The sequence below is a fragment of the Podarcis liolepis genome, assembly GCF_965112155.1.
Source record: "Podarcis liolepis genome assembly, chromosome: 1".
NCBI classification, from domain to species: Eukaryota; Metazoa; Chordata; class Lepidosauria; order Squamata; family Lacertidae; genus Podarcis; species Podarcis liolepis.
Window position 1 is genome coordinate 16,062,921 of NC_139554.1, and position 20,871 is coordinate 16,083,791.

The window sequence follows — 20,871 nt, forward strand, 5'->3', positions numbered from 1 at the left end:
CTAAATGCCGAGCAGATTAAATAGATTGACAAAACATGAGTATTCTGGCCTTATTTGTCTCCATAGCGATCTGTTCGAAATGCCTGTACAGAAATGGGCACAGCCCTTCCGCAGGATGAAGCCCGGGTGTTTTTTACTTAACCACAGCTTTCTGTTTTTGTTGCTGTACGGATACATTTATTTTGAAGTCAATCATTTTTTTCCTAAAAATCGTAAACTTAAAAAGAAAATAGTTTTTCAACACCGCATAACCGTCGCCTTTTATGCTCTTTGCAAAATGAACAAATTTGCTTTTTTTCTAAGCTACATTTTACGGCAACGGAGCATTTGGTTGTTTTGTTTTGTGGCGGACCAACATTTTATGAAAAGCAAAAGGCTTCCTCGTGGCCCGTACGGGGATCGAACCCGCGACCTTGGCGTTATTAGCACCACGCTCTAACCAACTGAGCTAACCGGCCACTAGGAGATCGTTTTGCCTTCGCCTTCTTTCTGCTACTCGGTGACTCAACTTTGAAGATTGGAATTCGTATACAATATTAATGGCTGTGCTTCTGGAGTTGCATGTCGTTTCTTTAAATCACAAATGTGTGTTTCACTGTAAAACGAAGCAGATCTGCATGCTGTTCAAAAGTGATCCATTTGAGAGTGTGTGAAAAATTATGAAAAAGGGCTGCTTCGTTTAATGACTGTCTAATGGCTATTTATTACACACAGAGCATCGACTACACGAGTCAACACTATGCCCTTTTTTTAACAGCTAGAGAAAAGGTTTATGAGCAAACGATGTAACAGCTGGTTGATTTTCAGAGCTGGATACACCTTCGAATTCTGGATTTTCAAAATCTCTGTTTTTTAGATCCTATGTTGTCTCATTACACGGAGCAGTTGCAGAGATATCTAGCGAACTGGGACACAGTATTCGAGCTGCAGTTATCCACAAGCAAGATGACATTCCTGCAATCCCAGTTCTGTACTGGAAGTGGCGACTTTTGCAAGAGCGACTCAACCAGCATGTTATTTCTTTCCTTTTGAATGCCTGTCACGTCAACTCCCACTCCAAAATAACTACTTTGTAATTCTGACAGTGGGTGGTGGTTGGTTTTGGTAACATAGCTCCTTTTCAAAACAACTATATTTTGCTTAACTATGCTCAAGATGTGTCTTCATGGAATAGGAGATGCTTACTCGGAAGTAAACCTCGCTGAGTGCAATGGAACTTGCCCGCATGTAAGTGTGTAATTGAGTAATTCTACCTGATGCCCCTTACAGTTCAAACTTAAGCATGCGTACTGGGAAGTTCGACGGCGACTTACTCCCAGATAAGCTTACTCTCCTTCATTTGACGATTCTAAAGCAGAGGTTGCCTCTGTCATGGATTGTGAATTCCCGCATTGCCGAGCGGGGTTGGACTAGATGACCTTTGGGGCGCCCCTTCCGACTCGGCTAAGGTTCTAGGCTCTCCCTTGACTGCGCATGTGCAAGGATCGCCCGAGGGGCGGGGGTGGGTGGGGTTTCATAGGGCGAGGCGACTGAGGATGCGCGCAGAAAGGCGAGGAGCCGCGGTGTGCGCATGCGCCCCTCGGAGGCCCCGCCGCCGCCATGAAGCCCGCCCTGCGGCTGCCGCAGTCAATAGGAGAGGGCGGAGGTTAGCAACTGCGCTTGCGCCGCTCCGAGGGCGGGGCTGACACGGTCGCGCCCCCGGGTTGAGGGAGCTTGACGCTCTGGGGTTGCCAGGGTGACGGGGATACAACATGGCGCGCTGACAAGTTCTCGGCGCGGGGAGCGGAGGGCGGGGGGCCCTGGCGCTTCAGAGAGGACCCTCGCCGCCCCACACCCCCCTCCCCACCGGAGGGCACGCGCGGGGAAAGCGAGCGGAGGATGAACAGTAAGGGGGCGGCCTCGCTGGGGGCGGTGGCAGCGGCGAGTCTCCCTGAGGAGAATTGGGGAGGGAGGGAGAGGAGCCGGTGCAGCTCGGCTTTCAAGGCGGATCGCGAGGAGGCGGGGGAGGAGGGGTTAATGGAATATATATGTGGGTGTACGTGTGTATGTGTGTACACGTGTGTAACGTATATGATCTACAACATCGTGTCGAAGTTTGTTCCAGGTCCTGGAAGGATGCGACCGGTGGCTGCTGAGGCCGGCGTATATCTTCTGGCAGCCGGATAGTTAAACAGAGATGCTAAATTCTTATAGCGAGAGGTGTCTGATTCGATATCCCGCTTGGTGGGGGGTGGGGAGGGGAGGGGATGAGAGCTGTGTGCAAAGAAAAAGGGGGTGGGGAGGGGAAGAGGTGTTTGTAACAGTGTGGTATAGTGGTTTCTGCATGTGCTGTAGAGGGAAGCGAGGGGCAGATGGGGCACACCAACCTGCGAAGGTAGCTCGTTTGGAGAAGGAGAACTCCAGTCCTAAACCTCCGCCTTGCATGATTTATTCAGGAGAAGACAAGGCTTAGTAAAAACCCTACACAGATCCAGAAGGGAGTCGCTAAGATGGTTGGATGGCGCCTTGTATGCCTCCATCCGGCAACTGCTGCAGCCAAGCTGGTGCCCATCGTATTGCTCTGCTTTCCTTTGGATCATAGCGAGGCCAAGTTGGGGGGGGATCATCGACTAGGCAGCCCTAGAACTCCACAAACACTGCCCGGGCTTGTACCCCAAGGAGGTCACTTTGGTGCTGTTAATGCAGTGTTTTGACTTCGCCCTCAGAGGCGCACTCAATTGTCTCTAGAGGCAGTAGAGTGCCAACAACAATAGCGGTTAGAGCAGAGTTTTCCAAATTTTTCATGTTGGTGACACACTCTTTAGACATGCATCATTTCGTGACGCAGTAATTCAGTTTTACTTAAGGTTACCAGATTTTTTTCAATGAATCCAGGGACACTTTTCAACTTCAATGGATTTTGTATGGGGACCGTTTTGTAAATCCGGGACTGTCCCCGGGAAACGGGGACGTCTGGTAACCTTTTACTAGCAAACCGGAGGTTAAACTAACCCCTTTCTAGCTGCAGGAGGAGTGCAGGGAGCATTCATGCAACATGCCGGCACACTAATGTGTCGTGACACACAGTTTGGAAAACTCTGCGTTAGAGTGTCAACCACCTGGAAGATACAAGAATTCAAATCCCCACTGAGTGACCTTGGGCTAGGTCAGACTTCCTCAACTTCAGCCCTCCAGATGTTTTTGGCCTACAATTCCCATAATTGTAGTCTCAAAACATCTGGAGGGCCGAGGTTGAGGAAGCCTGGACTAGATACTGCCTCTCAAAGGACATCATTTTTCAGGCTTTGAACAGAGATTGTAGGCAGTGTTTCTTCTGCTTTGTTGTATGTATCCTATTCTAGTTTCATGTTCAATAATTAGTACAGGCATCCCCAAACTCTGCCCTCCAGCTGTTTTGGGACTACAACTCCCATCATCCCTGACCACTGGTCCTGTTAGCTAGGGATGATGGGAGTTGTAGTCCCAAAACAGCTGGAGGGCAGAGTTTGGGGATGCCTGAATTAGGATGTGTGCTTCAATTCAGGTGTATATGAACGCCTATCATATTTTCAGCCTGCTTTATACATCTGGGGAATTATATGACATGATCTACAAAAGTTCATGCCATGATAAATGTTTCAGATTGCAGTCCAGCCTTAAAACTCTTCCTAGCCCCTGATCTGATAATGCTTACTCAAAACACAATTTAATGGGTTTTCCTTTCATGTATGTATCAAGCACAAGCCTTCCTTCAGGAGTGGGAAACTTTTGACCCTCCAGATGGTGTTGAACTCCAACTCCAGTTATCCCCAGCCAACATAGCCATGTGTGGGGAACTTTCGTCCCTCCAGAGGTTGCTGAACCACAACTCCCATCATCCCTGGACATCACCCATGCTTGGTAGGGCTGATGCAAGTTGTAGTTCAGCAATCTCTGATGGGTCAAAGGTTCCCCACACCTGTTGCAGGCCATCATTATTTGGAGGGCTACAGTTTCCCCACCCTGCCTTTTGTTACTATATAGAGTTGTCAAGTAAACATACCTAAGGTGATAACAGCAATGGTCTAATTTATTATCAAGCAGTGATATATATTGTAAAAAAAGATCTTTAATAGGGGGGTGGGGTACACAACCAATTCTTACCATGACTGTGGTATGTACTTCACTCTTTGTAGTCTGTGTTCTACTGTTTGAACTGGGGATAGGCCCAGATTCCAGGTGCTTTGCCATTATTAGATAAGTGTTAGAAATTATTAGATAGTCACACTTCATTTAAAAGAAGGGTAGGTGAGGATAGACAAGCTGTGTCCTTCCAGATGTCGATGCATTCCAGCTCCCATCAGCCCCAGCTAGCATGGCCAGTAGTCAAGGATGATGAGTTTTTTACTCCAAGAATATGTGGAAGACCCCATACCTGTTTAGATGCTAGCGCACAATTCATTGTCTACATCTTCAGACTCCATAATCTTAAATGAATCTAAAGTTTTAAAGGTGGGGTTATTTGCTTTAACCAACTGTTTTAAACATGTTTCCAAAGCTATCAATGGTGTACAGTTATGAGCCAATGCACTCCTTGAGTTGCAGACACCTACATCTGCTTTTCCAGCTGCAGAGCAATTTGAGCCTCCCGCATCCCTCCCTGAAAGAACTACTTTTTCTTTACAGCTAGCTGCAGTCTGAAGAAGTTAATTGTCATGAGAAGTTAGCCAGTGGAGGCTTTTAGAAGCAGTTGCTGTAGAGGTGATATGTATGGGAGATGACTAAACCAAATTAGAGAGGACAGAGGTATCTACAGAAGACAATTGGAAAGAAAGTTAGAATTGACTCAGTCTGCAGATGCTTAACACCAAAGAAGGTTAAAGAATGGTTAAGAGAGTGATCAATATGATAGCAAGAGGGATGCTGTCTATATGGGGGCCAACAGCCATATCCATGGGCAGCTATCCCTGTGTGAGTGGTAATGTTACACATGAGTAAAACGCTCTGAATTACATAGCAGAGCATTAGGAGATTATAGATGTAGCTACAGCTGTGATCCCAGCTTACATGTGCTACATTTCACTAAAGGATTCCAACAATATACCTCTGGGTATAGGGCAGTATAGAAATTTAATAAATAATAATAAAAATGATTCTTTGATTCTAAGAATCAAAACAGTCCAACTTAAAGGCTAGATAGGCATGAATTTAAACGCCATAGTGGTCAAGCTTTAAAAATTTCTGATACTCTTACACAGCAAACTCAATCTCTGAAAACTAAATTGACACTAATTTGATTAACATTTTATCTCATAAATGACCATGGGAGTAAAATGACTATTTCACACTTTGCTGAAGAAGCATCTGATAGGCAGTTAAGCAAAGAAAAGCTTCGAGTTATTACAGCAAATGCAATTTTAAGCTAGGTGGAGCTCCTCACACAGCTGTCCATAAATAAGAGCTGTATTTCCATAATCCTTATACAGCGTAGAGGGATGCAAGCCTTAGTTTTTGATAGATACAGTGATGATAGGAGAGTTGGTTGAATAAGGAAGTAAGCTATAACTGTAAACATGTCCAATGAAGCAGTATTTAAAGCAATCTTGAGGATATTAAGCTTGCTATCGATACTAAAACATAGTTTTCTTTTAAAATTTTGACCTTTTTAGAATATAAAACGATTGGTAAGATTGGCGAGGGAACATTTTCTGATGTTCTGAAGGTACAAAATTTCAAAGATGGACAATATTATGCATGTAAACAAATGAAACAGCATTTTGAAAGGTAGGTGCAGCTGCTTTTTTAATTTTCTTTTTACTTAAATGTTGAAATACTGAAATTTGGATGATCAAAGTTTGATTCTGAATATTTATAAATATTATACAGAAAAAGAGTGCCTTCAAAGAGGACAACTAACCTTACAACCACTACATTTCTCAATAATGGACTCGGCTGACATATCCAAATTTGTCTCTCTTTTGTCCCAAGCGTTAAACATAGTATGCAGCCCTTCTCCGGATCCCACAACCATCAAAGGTGTAGGAGCTGGTGACCAGAGACAGAGGCTTCTCTGTGATCTCTTACAGAAGTAGTTTACATGCTGTTTTATAAGCCGCTTTCATAACCTGGGGGAATGCCATGAGATGCCTCTGCTATTAATGTAATACATAAATAAAATAAATAAATAAATAACACTCTTCTGCGATCTGAAAAGAAAACCATGAAATACTCTAATTCGCTCATCCAAGCATGTGTCTCACACATCTCTTGAGATTATGTGTGGCCCAATCCACAGACTGGACAGAGCAACAGTAAAGAGGAGGGGGGATGAAGTGTTTTCTGTAATTTTAACAAACAAAAGCGACCTTAACATGGTAGCCTAATCTTTTCCCTTTTTTATATACTGAAGTATTGACCACGTGAACAGTATGAGAGAGATACAAGCACTAAGGCGACTGAATCCACATCCAAATATCCTCACGTTGCATGAAGTGATATTGTAAGTGCCACATGCTTTTTTTCACCTTCCCTTTCTATACCCTGAGTATTCTTCCCTAAGATGATGTGGAGGTGGTGAATCACAATTTCATTTGCCAGACCAGTTTTAATCTGGTTACAGTTGCTTGAGGCAACAGTTCCTCTATTTTCCTGTGGCATAATGAATGAGATTCTGCCTTTTCCTACACCCCTGCTCCCAGGAGGGCAGCAAATAGCCTTGCATTGGGAAGTGAGCCTCCTGGGGCTGCCAATCACTTGCACTTGAATGGCTGAGTCATATATCTAAGTAAGGCCATTGAGCCACTGGTAGCATGAACACATGTACAAGACTCTACATGTACAAGTTTTAAGGAACAACTTGCTTTTATTCCATCTTTATCTGTATTCTCTGGTAGTGTAGATGATGGCAGCACCAACAGTACAAGAAAAGTACAATGAAGGACTCAAGTAATGACACTATTAAGGAGAATTACATGTACAGGCAACTCCCAATTTACATGCATTGAAGGCACATGTGACCATGCGCACATGCATTGCCATGAACCTGGAAGTGGCATGAAAAGGGGCAAAAAGAGCCCTAAAAGAGAGCAAAAAACAGCAGAAATTGCATGAAAACAGTGTCTAGCAATCCCACAAGCCTTTGCGAGTGCAATCCCAGGAGCCTTTGCCCCAAACTTTGAGGCCTGTTGAGAGTTGGAGCTTGAGCAAGGAGGGTACTTGCAGGCTTTTTCAATGGTGTTCCCAATATACGTGATTTCACTTAAACACACGGTGCCTCAGAATGTAACCCCTGTGTAAATGGGGAGTTGCCCATACTGTAAGGAGGACCATCTTATGCCACCTGCCCAATAAAAGACTACAGGTGGTCAGTGGATGATAACAAAATGTTTTTCAGACTGTTGTATTCTACTGAATAAAATGACTTTTGTCTCCACATAAGTTCAAAACTTTTGCTTTTGAGTTCTAGCCTTTTTACATATGAGACCACCTCCCATCCACCAAAGGATTTCATAAGTAGTTTTATCCTTTCTTCCATGTAGTTAAATAAGATCACTCTTTTCCCCCCTTCAGTGACAAGAAAGCCGGTGCTGTGGCATTGATATGTGAACTCATGGACATGAACATTTATGAACTGATCAAAGGTATGTAGATCATGCCAATGAGAAAGTCCTTTGCAGAGATTATCCTTATTTATTTATGCAAAAACCCAACTATTTGTACAGTATGACTGACCAAAAGAATAAAGTAGGGCAGGTGGAGAACCTGTGACACGCTAAATGTTGTTGAACTCCAACTCCCATCAATCTCAGCCAGCATAGCCAATTGTCAGGGTGTTTTTCTCTAGCAACATCTGGAGGACCAGTTGCCAGGGAGTTGTTGTCCAACATCTGGAGGACCACAAGATTTCTCTAGTTGGCCAGTCCTGATGCCCAAGCTGAAGTCATTCTGTTTGTGCAATTCAGCTGTTTACCGCCCATAGTCTTCTTCCCAGTAGGTGAAGGCAGAGAGAGATTTTGAAATGTGGAGATGACATTTCCATATAATTACAGATACCGAAGGGAAACACCTGCCTGACGGTTCTGGAAAGGAGGAAACAGGTGCAGGTGGGAAGACTGTGTAGAAAGGGAACAGCAGCTAATAATTGTGTCATCTCTGCTCTGTAATTAAGAGTCCTGATATAACAGCTCACACATCACAAATATATATATTTACAATTCAAAACAACTGATTGATTGAGATTAGAAAGCCACGATCACATTTCAGTGCTGTTGAGAGATTAAGTCCCCTATCTTTTCTTGCCATTCCTTTGTCATTCTTGGCCATGTGCATGTGTGTGAGAACAGGGGTTTGCACTCACAAGGAGTTCTTGCACACCTCAAAAGTTATTACTGATCGCTGGGGGCAGGGGCGAACGAATGCTAACCGACACCCGGGGCAGGGGAAACCGCCGGCTGCACACGCTTTGCACCGCTACGTACGACACATGCGTGGTGTCACTACATAGGGTGCATGTGCGGCGGCGCTACGTACAGCACATGCGTGCGACACTGTGCTTGCGTTGTACATAGTGGTTTGCCGGTGGCGCCTCCTGAATGTTGTACGGCCGGCAGCGGGATTCTCTGCTTGCAGCTGCAGCCGTGAACAGAGGATCCTCCACATGCGGCTGCTGCAGCGCAATGGCTGCTTGCGCCACCGCGCCCGGGGGCAGCAGGATGAGTACCCCGCGGGGTGCCTTCTTGTCACCCCCCACACATGGCACCCGGTGTGAACGCCCCCCCCCTTGCAATGCCACTGGCTGAGCAAGGCTAGATAGCAGTTACTGACTTTCCTTTCCAGCAGCAATCCTTTTCACCACAAGTGGAATCACTTTCAAGTCTGAGGACTGTTTGGATCTTGGCCTGTGGTTGTTGCCCCCCGGCAATAAAATATAGCTGAGTATTGGAGGGAATGGCATAGTGTTTGTTTCAAATGCTGGTTGTATGTTGATGAAAAATGAAAGGCTGGACAAGTCTGGTACCATGAGCCACAAGTAATTTTAATGCAATGAATCTTAAAAGTTCCAGCTCCACCTTCTCTAGGCTAACTCTATGTTTATCTAAAGAGTCTTAGGAACTCAGAACTTACAGAATTCAAGACAAGTATTCACGGTTGTCTTAGCTAGTATTGAATGTGGCAGCACATACAAATGCAAAAAATTGCAGAATGATGACAGAATAAAAAGCTCTCTAAACTAAAAAGCACGCTTCTCTATGCAAGCCACTTTCTAAGGGTGGTAGTCAAGTTTCTTCAGTTCAGTGCCTTTATAATAATTTTGTCCTTGAGTTGCTACACGGAAAGGCTTTCATTGATTTTATTGATTTTTATATTTATAAGGACTCATTGGGTGGCTGCCAATGTCCTCCTGCTTGTGGAAGGGCTTTTGATTTAGCAGAGGCCCCTCCCAACAGAACGCGGGAGATAACTTTCACCAGTTTCCCCTCCCTCCTCCAACCTTAATTTTTTTCTCCAGAAGAGAGAATCTGCAAAAATAGACTTTCCCCCTTGCCTCTGTTTAATCAACCCATTGGTCCTTCAGGGCATTTGGTATATGTATCATACATAAAGAAAATGTGGCTTGCTTTCCTTAGTTGCAGTTCCATTTCCTTCAGCGATGAATCTTCTGAGGGACAGTTCACTCATACATGTTCAGCAGCTAGTGACTACAACACCTAGTGGTGACGCACTTGTCTGAGTGGGCCTTCATAGATGGATGCTCATTGCTCCTTAGGTCACCTCAGATGCAATGCTTTCCAGGAGAGTCAGCTCACACTAGTACAAGCTGATGTGAATCCATATTCTGTTTGTAGATGCAGAGTACAGTGGTGCCTCGCAAGATGAAAAGAATCCGTTCTGTGATTCTCTTCGTCTAGCGGTTTTTTCGTCTTGCGAAGCAAGCCCATTGACGGATTAGCGCTATTAGCGGCTTTTAGCGGCTTTTAGCAGCTTATCGACTGATCGGATCAGCTGATAAGCGGCTTAGCGGCTTAGAAAAGGGGGGGAGGGGGGAAAACCAGCAGGAACTCGCAAGACATTGTCGTCTTGCGAAGCAAGCCCATAGGAAATTCGTTTTGCGAAGCACCTCCAAAATGGAAAACTCTTTCGTCCAGCGAGTTTTCCGTCTTGCGGGGCATTCGTCTTGTGGGGCACCACTGTAAAATAATGTATGTATGAGTTGGGACTTAGCATGGCAAGGTGGTGGGTGATGTCTTTTCCATTTGATAATCCTTTCAAAAGGAGTGACATAGATACTGGGGGTTCAATCTTAAATCATTATTTGATCTTCAATGTGAACAAGCTGCAGAATATGAGGCTCCACAGTTGCTGGGGTTTTAGTATCATTTCTTCGGGTGAGATTGTAAGGACTGGAATGATCTACTGCGTTCCCTCTTTAAATTAGCTATGGAAAAATAATAAATTGATAGTACAATACACAGAAGCAACAACTAGAATGGAAATAGTTTCCTAATGGCGATAGTTGCATAGCAATAACTGAGAGTTAGAAAGCAGATTGATTCTGTCATCTAGAATGCATTAAAATAAGCAATTAAGGCTTATGAAAATTTGTCTGAGTTTCCATGATGAATATTCTGAAAATGTCTGTGAAAAGAGATGCAATGTTATGACAGGAGATCTATGGGACAATATATATAAAATCCAGATGTCTGGCTGTTCAGCTTCTTCATGAACTTATGGCTCATTTGATGGCTAAGTATAAAGGTATGTGTTTTGTATTTAAATAGTTGAGGGTGAAGTGTCTTAGGAGTCAGGTTACTACATTGTAGGTTGAATCCAGGCTAAATTAGTCATACTTTTAATCCCACTGATTACAGTGAGACTAAAGCATGACTATCTTAATCTGGATCCAAGTATGACCAATGTTACCTCCCCCCCCCCATCCCAAATTGAATAAAGTGGTACCTCTGGTTATGTACTTAATTCGTTCCAGAAGTCCGTTCTTAACCTGAAACTGTTCTTAACCTGAAGCACCACTTTAGCTAATGGGGCCTCCCACTGCCGCTGCTCGATTTCTTTTCTCATCCTGAAGCAAAGTTCTTAACCCGAGGTACTATTTCTGGGTTAGCGGAGTCTGTAAGCTGAAGCATCTGTAACCTGAAGCGTCTGTAACCTGAGCTAGCACTGTACATTGGTCAGTCAGGAGCATTCATTCACCCTTATCATCCCAAACAGCTGTAGCTTATTCAAGCAATAACTTGAGAAGTAATGTTCATGCTGAAAATGCAGTGAGTAAATTAGTCATGGTTGCTTCAAGTATGCCAATGCTACCTGAAATGAAGCAATGTAGCAGTTTGAGCAGGAAGATAAAAAAATACGCATGCTTTTGATACTTTGAGGCCTTGACAATGCCCCTTCCGATCGTCAGGAGGAGGGGGGGTTGCGGGATCACGACCCCGCCCACACTCGCTCTCGCGAGGCTGGCGCCAGCCTCGCAGGAGGCAGGGATTCCCCCAATTAGCATACCCTGTGGCGCCAGCCAATCGGCTGGCGGCAAGGGCGGGCCTTCGTAAGGCCACTTAAGGTCGGGGCAGCCCTTGGCTCGCCCCTTTCTATCCCTGGAGACGACGCGGTTTCCCACCCACCCGCCCTTTAAGTTTGCCACTGACCTTGCTATGGGCTTCGGCTGGTCGCCGCAAGGGGCCTGGTAGGAGTTTTTCCATTTGGCTAATTGGCTGGTTTTGTGAGCCACTTGGTTTTTTCGCCTACCTCGTAGCAAATCGTCACAACTCCCTCGGTTTTGGCGGTAGGCATTGGCCGGGGTATTGTCATGCAGATGAGGTTGGGGGGGAGGAACCCCATCACCTCCCCCAATGCTTGAAGGGTAGTTCGTTAAAGGACTCCGAGGGGCGACGCCTCGTCCGAAACCTACGGAGGCTAGGGCCTAAAGCGCGCCCCCGAGCGGTAACCCCTCGGGGAGCGCCTAGGGATATGCATCTCGGGTGGCTCCCCCTGTTGGTGTTTAACCCTTCCCGGTTAGACCGGATAGTCGGTTAGGGGCCAATGCCTAAAGCCAATACCCTTCTTTCCTGTAATCAATAAAGTTGTGGCCATTTTCGCCCATTAACCTAAAACTCTGTGTCCGTTGTCTTCATTTATTCCACCTGTGGGGGGGAGGGAATAGCCACGCAAAGCTTTTCCTTCTTATGCATTACATCCTACTGCCAGCATCCAAACACCCTTGGTGTCCTGTTATATCTATCCTCTGTAATACTGAAAGCAGTCTTTGGAGGAGCCAGTCTGTGTGCCATATCAGGGCAGGTGTGGTTATGTGATGAGGCTACTACTGCCTATTGTGTAGGAAAGGAACCTGTGGCCTTCTAGCTGTTCAGCTCCCATCATCCATGACCCCTGGCCATGCTGGCTAGGATCAATGGGATCTGGGAAGCCAAGAACTTCTGAAGGGTCACAGTTTCACCATCTTGGAGTAGGGCATTCTGCTCCGCATTTCCCAAAGTTCAGGTGCTTTGGTTAGATTGATATATCTCCTGTCAGGTTGAGCTCACCATATAAGGGGGTATCCGATAGTAGGTTCCCTCTAGGCATGGAAGTTTGCTCTTCCATTCATGGAGGGCAAGTAAACACCTAAAGCATGTACTTTACACTGTTCAGAATGGGCCTGGGTATTCCCAACAATGGCTGCCCTTTCAGCAGAGATTGGAAAGCCAGTTTAGGAATCAACACTTCCTCCACACCCACCTTTCTGGGGAGCAAACCTTCATATCATGTTGACCACTATTAAGAGAAGAGTCAGCGTTGACTCTGTCTGCAGTTATCCAGAACTCTGGCATGTGTTAACTGTGGTTAGGTGAGTGCCTGTGTTTCTTTTAACAGTGGTTAAGGCTGAGCAGGAAAATTTGCTCTAGGGAGGGGGATAGATGACTACTGAACTCTTAATGGTAGCCTCCTTAAATGAATGAATGAATGCATTTTAATAAAAATTATATGCTACTTGATTGTAAACAAAAACCCTCAAAGTGGTTTACAAAGAGAATACAGTTAAAAACAACTATTTAAAACTTTTTTTAAAATCAGCAGTATATTAGAAACAAATTAAACCAGCCCAGTGTGTTCTTCCTCACCACTATGGAAAATATAAAAAGAAAACAAACACTCTACCATGGTTCATAGGCAAACCATCTCACAACTGTATTTAAAATTCACTTAACTGGCAGTAGTGACTGCAAGCGCTCCATCATAAAGTGAACTTTGTATAAAACTGTATCATGTTCATTTGATTGTTTCCTCTAGGGAGGAAAAAACCATTGCCTGAAGGGAAAATAATGAATTATATGTACCAGTTATGCAAGTCTCTTGATCACATGCACAGGTAAGGCTGCCATTTGTATATTTTTGCAAATGTAGTATTTGGCTATATTATTGAGCTGGGATCTGGAGAGTCCAGTGAATACCCCAAGGTACTGCTGTGAGGGTCAAAGTACATAGGATATTAGTCGTGGGGCTGCTTTTATTTTGGAGAAAAAGCAGCCTTGGGGCCCCTATCCAGAATGTGGATTTATTCTGACTTCACACTGATGAAAATTGCTCATCTGCTTGCCTCGCCTCCAAAAAGTAGTCAAAATAAAAAATTCCTTCCAGTAGCACCTTAAAGACCAACTAAGTTAGTTCTTGGTATGAGCTTTCGTGTGCATGCACACTTCTTCAGATACCTGAAAAGCTCATACCAAGAACTAACTTAGTTGGTCTTTAAGGTGCTACTGGAAGGAATTTTTTATTTTGACTATGGCAGACCAACACGGCTACCTATCTACTACTGGATCCAAAAAGTAGACTATTGATGGCAATATACAGCATTTTCTGGGGCTAATAACAGCCATAAGAGAATGATTTTCAGTAGGGGGGAAATGGTATAGGGCTCCAATGTGGATTGGGAGCCCATTCTAGTTTTCTCCAAAATAAAAGGAATCAAGTTAATCCCACTAGATTGATATAATATATATATTTATCTATATATCTGTCCTTCCTTCCATAGGAGCCCAGGTAGCTTACAATCTTCATAAAAGCACATTAAAACCTTAAATCAGTTTAAAAACACTATGCACAGAAAAAACCAGTAAGCCACTAGCAGCAGGCTCTGCGTGTAACATCCATGCAGTTTGGTCTTGATGTATCTATTCCAGCTGCAGCCTCTCACGCTGCAAATTCTTCTCTGGAGCATCCCCCAATCTCCAGGCCAGGGATGGTTTTCAGGAGTGTTCATAAGGTGGACAGGGAATGGGACAGTGTGGAGCGGGAAAACCCCAATGCACAGGGGACTTTCTGTATGCCATTCTTGGTATATAAATACTTACTTGCCCTGAATAATTCTCTTGCAGGAATGGGTTATTTCACAGAGATGTAAAACCAGAAAACATATTAATAAAGGTAAGCAGTCTTTAGTGCAGTGTTTCTCAAAATGTGTCCCACCCCCCTCCAGGTACGTGAAAGAGTTTCAAAGAGTACAAGGCAGAATTTATTATTTTAATCATAAATAAAACAGTTTTATTAAAAATACCCCCAATTTATTTTTGCTTGAGAAGGGGCACACCAGTAAGACTAAACTCAAAAGAGGTTTGTTGTAGGTTTGGGAAACAGAGCCGTAGCACAAGCGATAAATATGTTGAAACTCTGTATTCATTATGCTAAGACTGCAATTTGGAAGTGCATTTGTACCTAAGAGAAAAGTGCATTGTCAGTTTTGGATGTGGAACTACAGGTGCCCAGTTTAGATAAGTGGCAGTATTGTCCCTAGCCTTTCCCAAACACTACTGATGAAGTGTAGTAAGTAATCTTCTATAACCTGGTAAGTCTTCTTGTGACCAAAGTTTCAAGCTTTTTCTCCCCGGTTAAGTACGCCCCGTTACGGGGACGCGGGTGGCTGTGGGTTAAACCACCGAGCCTAGGACTTCCCGATCAGAAGGTCGGTGGTTTGAATCCCTGCGACGGGGTGAGCTCCCGTTGCTCGGTCCCAGCTCCTGCCAACCTAGCAGTTTGAAAGCACACCAGTGCAAGTAGATAAATAGGTACCGCTCCGGCGGGAAGGTAAACGGCGTTTCCGTGCGCTGCTCTGGTTCGCCAGAAGCGGCTTAGTCATTCTGGCCACATGACCCGGAAGCTGTACGCCGGCTCCCTCGGCCAATAAAGCGAGATGAGCACCGCAACCCCAGAGTCGGCCACGACTGGACCTAATGGTCAGGGGTCCCTTTACCTTTACATCCCGTTACCATGTTAAGTGCTCCTGGAGTTACATTTTCTCGCCGTTTCCAAAGACTACAAGCACTCTGCCCAAAATAGCCATGGACCAGAGTTCATTGCAATGTAATAGCCGGATTTAATTCTCAAATTAAGCACCTTTACACATGATTGATTTTATATGAATGCCTTCTGATTTGAGATGTCACAACTATCTTAACTGCAGCAAGATCTTCTGAAGCTTGGGGATTTTGGTTCCTGCAGAAGTATACACTCCAAGCAGCCTTATACAGAGTACATCTCTACGCGCTGGTACAGGGCACCTGAATGTCTTCTCACAGATGGGTACTACAGTTATAAAATGGACATGTGGAGTGCTGGCTGCGTGTTCTATGAAATTGCAAGGTACGTTATCTTAAAGGAATTGGTAGCTTGACTTGAGAGCAGGGCCGGCCCAGCCATGAGGTGTGCTGAGGCAGCCGCCTTAGGCAGTGGAACACCATGAGGTGGCACCCCTGTCTGCCCCGTCATTAGTAGAGAAGCAATGGTGGCGGCTTCCTGCCACCGCTTCGCGACCCAGGTAACAGAGGCACTGGCAATGGGGCAGTACCTTCCTATTTTGCCTCAGGCGGCAAAACGGGACACACTGCCCTTGACTTAGAGTGAAATTCACATTAAGGGTAGGATTCTGTAGATGGCATGAAGTGTTCACAATTGTGTCATGGAAACAATTTCAGATACTGTGAAAAGCTGGACAACAACAGATGAAGCTCAGTGGGGAAAGCACATGCTTTTGCGTGGAGAACGTTTTAGATTTAGTCTTTGGCCTTGCTAGTAAATATATACTTGAGTCTTCACTGGGGGGGGGGGTTGGCTTTGAGGGGGATGGCAGAACCCCCAGAACAGCACATGGGGAGGGAGAGAGGATTGTTCTGTCTGGCAAGCTGCATTGCTTGCGCAGGTGGAATGTTTGCAGTAGCCCAATGCTGAATTCCACCTGTAATCTCCTCAATAGTTGGTGCAGGGGTCAAATACTACCAACACCTGTGCCACAATTTAAGACTGGACAGTTTTCCTCACAAGGAGAAAAGCCTCAACCCTGGCAGTTTAATTTCCCACACTGCCCAACCAATTCCTCTTTTTCTGTTTCTAGTTTCCACCCACTCTTTCCTGGATCTAATGAACTGGACCAAATATCAAAAATCCATGATATTGTAGGTACTCCTCCCAAGAAGATTCTTAATAAGTTCAAGCAGTAAGTACGTTTTGAATTCTGGGATTTAATAGTGCATTCTCTCTGTGATCGAACATGTACAAATAAATGTCTTAATTTAGAGGAGAATGCTCACACATCATGTCAAGGAAGCTGTTTGCTAGTCCATAGCTAAAACAGTGTAGACTAACAATTCAGTGTAACCTACTTCATCAGTTGTGAGCTGAGGTCACACTCCAAATAATGGCATCTTGTGAATTGATTAGATCGCTCGCTGTCTACTTTTCCATTCAAAAACAAGTTAGATCTCTGTTTCAGAGTGTTAAGTGGTACAGAAATACCAGCTTCAGGCTCCAGGCACAGAGCAGGTCCAGCAGAGGGACATGCATTTATCCCTTTGCCTCCCCAGAGATCCCACCCCTATGCCACAAGTCACACATGCTTCTACTCCAGCATCGTGGTATTTTAAACTGTGATCAGTGAATACCTCCTCAAGCACAGGAAGACCCTGATAGCTGCTGTTTACTTAATGGCCAAGATGGTGAGTCAGGAAGTCACCTCTGCCATGACCTCGCCAGGTGCCCTGAGGCAAGCTACTGTCTTCTCAACCTCATTCCTCTATAACATTGGAATTACGTGGATCATTAATGTATGAGAAGTCCTTTGAACACTCAACAATGCTACGTATATGTTAAGTAGGCTATGGGTTGCAAAGCACCGCTGAAGACGGCCCGGTAGCCAGATCTCTGACAAAGTGTTATATGCTGACAGAGTCTCACTATTGTCAGTAATTGTGCTGCAGCAACTCTGCACCAACTTTAGCTTCTAGATCATGTGCGAGGGAAGCTCCACCTAGAGCGCACTGCAGCAATCCAGTCTTCAGTTTGTGAACTGCCGTGGCCAGGTTTTTCTGGTCCAAGAATGGCTGTAGCAGTCAAAGCAATTGCCGTTGGTAAAAGGCACTTCTAAGCTGCTGAGGCTTCCAGTGACAGAACTGGAGCCAAAAGCACAAACAAACTGTGAACCTGCTGCTTCTGGCAAATCGAAGGTCAGACAAAGAGCAAAATGTGTATTTAGCCTTCAAGATTTTCTACGTCAGCTTTATCTCTTTGGCATCCCTGCCCCATCCTCCCCGGTAAGGCTGACATTAATAGCCTCCTGACAGGAATGTGTTTCCTTTCACTGGATTAATGCAGGTCACGAGTGATGAGCTTTGATTTTCCCATCAGAAAAGGGAAAGGAATCTCTCCATTTATGCCTAGCTTGTCAAACAAGAGCCTAACTCTTATGTATGCAATGATACAATATGATCCTGACGAGAGGATCTGTGCCCATGAAGCCCTTCAGCACCCTTACTTCAGAGAATTAAGGTAAGTAAACTTTCAGTGTCTCTTGAATTGAGCAATAAATGTGGAGTTGCTGGTGTCTCCAGCTTCTTAATCCCAGACTTAGAACCAGTGAGTGAGGTCCACCATTGCAACAGTGCATGAACAGGACTTCCCTTCCTCTCACAACCTCATTAATCCTCCCAAACTGCTCCAGAGAGGCCCTTGGCTAGCTACAGCAGACCACAGGGGCAGGTGGGGGGCTGCGAGGAAGGGAAAGTCCCACTGGTGCAAACACAACTCAACACTGGATATCACCCAGAGGACTTAAATTACATCTACAGCATCCAAGCTTAAATCTTGACCCACTTCACTAGGTTTGGGTACTTAACAGCTGCGTTTTAAATTACTGTTTAGTACGGCTGAAAAACGGGAGTTGCTATGTTGGCTCGACTCTCTAGTTGACACAAACGAATTTTGAGTTTCATAGGTGGGATTTTGTCTGGCTCTGTGCTGAACAGGTTGGCAGAGAAACAAGCTTTGACCATACGCAGAAGAATGAGATTAGCAGAAAACCCATTAGAAAGGGAGACTCTCAGCTTGCGTCGTATTTCAAAGGAGGATCAAAGGCAGGTAATCTTTAAATCAATGAATAAGTAATAAACCTAATTAAGTAATGTCATTTTAAAATTGCCAACAGAACAGCCCTGTGTCAAATGTGATGATATGATGAATAGTGTCCAATAGGCAAAACGTATTTTAGGATTTTTGTCTCAAAAGGATCCAAGGCTGTATGGATTTCTGATCTAAACAAACAATGTCCATCTAAGCAAGACAGGTAGCTTTAGAGAGGGCTTTGCATACATACTGCATTGCAAATAAGCTCCCAAAAGCTACTAGCCTGCAAAAATATTTACTAGCTTGTTGGTGGCTGTGGGAAGAGGGCTCTATCCCTCTTGCAGGAACCTGCCCCATTTATATGGAATTGCAGGGAGGCTTCCTGGCAGCCTGTTTAGTTTCTAGCTTGGGAGTGGATGGGGGAAATGTTCTGTCCCTTCTCTACAAGCCTGTTCATCTGCCTGCATGGAATTTCTTGTTGCCAGTCACTACCAGGCTAATGTCAGGGTGCTGAATATTATGATTTACAGCTTGGAGGAGCATACAGTATAGCATTTGGTGCTCAGAAAACTTTTAGTGACCTTATGAAGATGCACATGTAATTATGCTGGAACAGTTTATTTACACATCTTTTCTCGAGATGTTCTGTGAGCATGACTGCCGTTGCATCCAGGCTTATTAAATCATCCCTGCAAATTGTACATTAATTATAGAACTATGAAATCGGAAGAATCTGGCTGAACCAGATGCAAGTTGTCACTTGAGCTATCAGTATCTCATTTGCCAGCACCCAAACCAGATTCTATGCTGACCAAACTGAAATCCAAGCAGGGAAAAGAGGGTCACTTATTCTAATAAAGCTTTTCCAGGATCTATTGGATCACTTGTGCAAGGGGAGGGGGCAGGATGAAATGTGCCCGATCTTACCTTTTGAAACCACTACGCTTAGCTTCCCTCCCACCATGGAATTCTGAAGGCACCAGGTTTAAGTTGACAACACCTTCCCTATCAAATTCTATGTCAGATCTAACCAATGTTTTGTCTTATTTAGAAGGTATTCCAATAGCTGTTCTAGGGAGCAGTTTTAGAAATTAGAAATTAATCTCATGCTACTAACAGAGCAAGTTTAATCAAGCCTTAGCTTGTGGCACAGTTGAAATTCTTGGTTCTCTTAAAATTAGAGCAGCAAAAAATCTATTTTCCTGGTAAGTATCCACCTTCCAATATGCTCCAGCTTTTCTCCAGTAGCGTTTGGATACCAGTATTGGTGTAGTTACCATTATCAACATTTGCGCCTACACTAATCTTAATACCTTTAAAGTACATCCATCTATGTGTTTCTTTCTGAAGGTGTGATCACAGAACACAAGCAGCACTACTCGGGAAGAACCATTTTGGTTGTAAGTTTGTATACATGCTTAGACCATCACAGCAGCAATGTCAACCAGACCAACACAGGTCGTCAAACACTTAACATTTAGCCTACACGAAACATACTGATTTTTTAAAAAATTGAACTTTTATTTTTATTTTAAAAGAACTTTCTTAGGAGAGCCCAGGAGAATCCACTGGGACGTCGTGGATTTCCCTATACAGTGGAGTTGCCCAAACTGGCTGTTCCTGAAGTAACCAACTTGACTTCTTACCCTAATCCTCCATTTCAGTCAGTTTTTCCTCTCCCAGCAACCAACGGGCAAGTCCAAGTGTTGCAGCCCATAACATATTTTGGGACACACTGCAAGGTAATTCTGCCTTGCTTATCAGATTGTACAATTTTAGACAAGTAATTAACAGCCCATTTTAACTTGTGTTGTCTCACCAACAGTCTGAAAGACAGAAGGAATTTAAATCTCCTGTGAAACACTACCACTTGCCTGCTCTGGGAAGAAGAGGTGGTTACTGATGGACTAAGAATCCCTTGTGCTCGCCAATACTTTTGAAAGGTACACTAACAGCAATAGTGCCTTATCTTCTCAAATGCTGCAGCAAGATGCTACAATATTATTATTTTTGTGCTTAACTTTAAAAAAAGGAAAAGGAGCCTTTCTACGTGAGCACCGTTTTCATAACTCAGTCTGCACTTCATTTTTTTTAAAGCTCCCGATGTACAATTTTATTTCTTCTTAAGTGGGTCGTACATTTGTTCCAATTGTGCTGCTCTGGTAGGAATGGAATTGTTACTACTTTTATATTAAATACGATACAGTACTTCTTATTTAAGATGTGTTGAAACTGAATTTGTGTATTTTTGTAAATGTGACTGTGGAGATATAGATTGAAGCAGCGGGGAAGGTGTTTGGTAGTTTCAAAACCCGAGTCTACTTAGTGTCTTCTGGAGTATGTTACATCTGATTTGAGTGCAATCTTGTGTAAAGATTTATTTTCCAAATTATGTAAATGGGCAGATTTTCTCTGCATGCGTCGTTCGTAAGATCAAGTTAGTCTTGCTGTTGCTCTCCCAACATATTCCTGTAGCACGGAAGCTTAAACAGCATGGGCATGCTTTATCAGTTA

General features: G+C 44.2%; 1 protein-coding gene across 9 annotated transcripts; it reads left to right on the forward strand.

Moving 5' to 3' along the window:
- The first annotated feature begins 1,518 nt into the window (after positions 1 to 1,518).
- MOK (MOK protein kinase) lies at positions 1,519 to 20,572 on the forward strand. 9 transcript variants are annotated; one of them, XR_014529617.1, is made up of 12 exons: positions 1,519 to 1,645; positions 5,628 to 5,742; positions 6,368 to 6,457; positions 7,528 to 7,598; positions 13,261 to 13,339; positions 14,346 to 14,394; positions 15,428 to 15,606; positions 16,355 to 16,456; positions 17,611 to 17,784; positions 18,261 to 18,368; positions 19,896 to 20,099; positions 20,183 to 20,572. XR_014529617.1 is itself a non-coding variant. In XM_083519577.1 (12 exons), exons 1-12 carry the CDS (start codon positions 1,600 to 1,602, stop codon positions 20,258 to 20,260), a joined length of 1,299 nt encoding a protein of 432 aa, XP_083375703.1. In that variant the 5' UTR covers positions 1,519 to 1,599; the 3' UTR covers positions 20,261 to 20,572. The 9 variants fall into 9 exon arrangements, 7 of the variants coding, with proteins under 7 accessions (XP_083375703.1, XP_083375706.1, XP_083375708.1 ...); XM_083519577.1 differs by having other exon boundaries at positions 18,261 to 18,372; XM_083519578.1 differs by lacking the exon at positions 1,519 to 1,645 and adding an exon at positions 1,662 to 1,885 and having other exon boundaries at positions 18,261 to 18,372.
- The last annotated feature ends 299 nt before the right edge of the window (positions 20,573 to 20,871 follow it).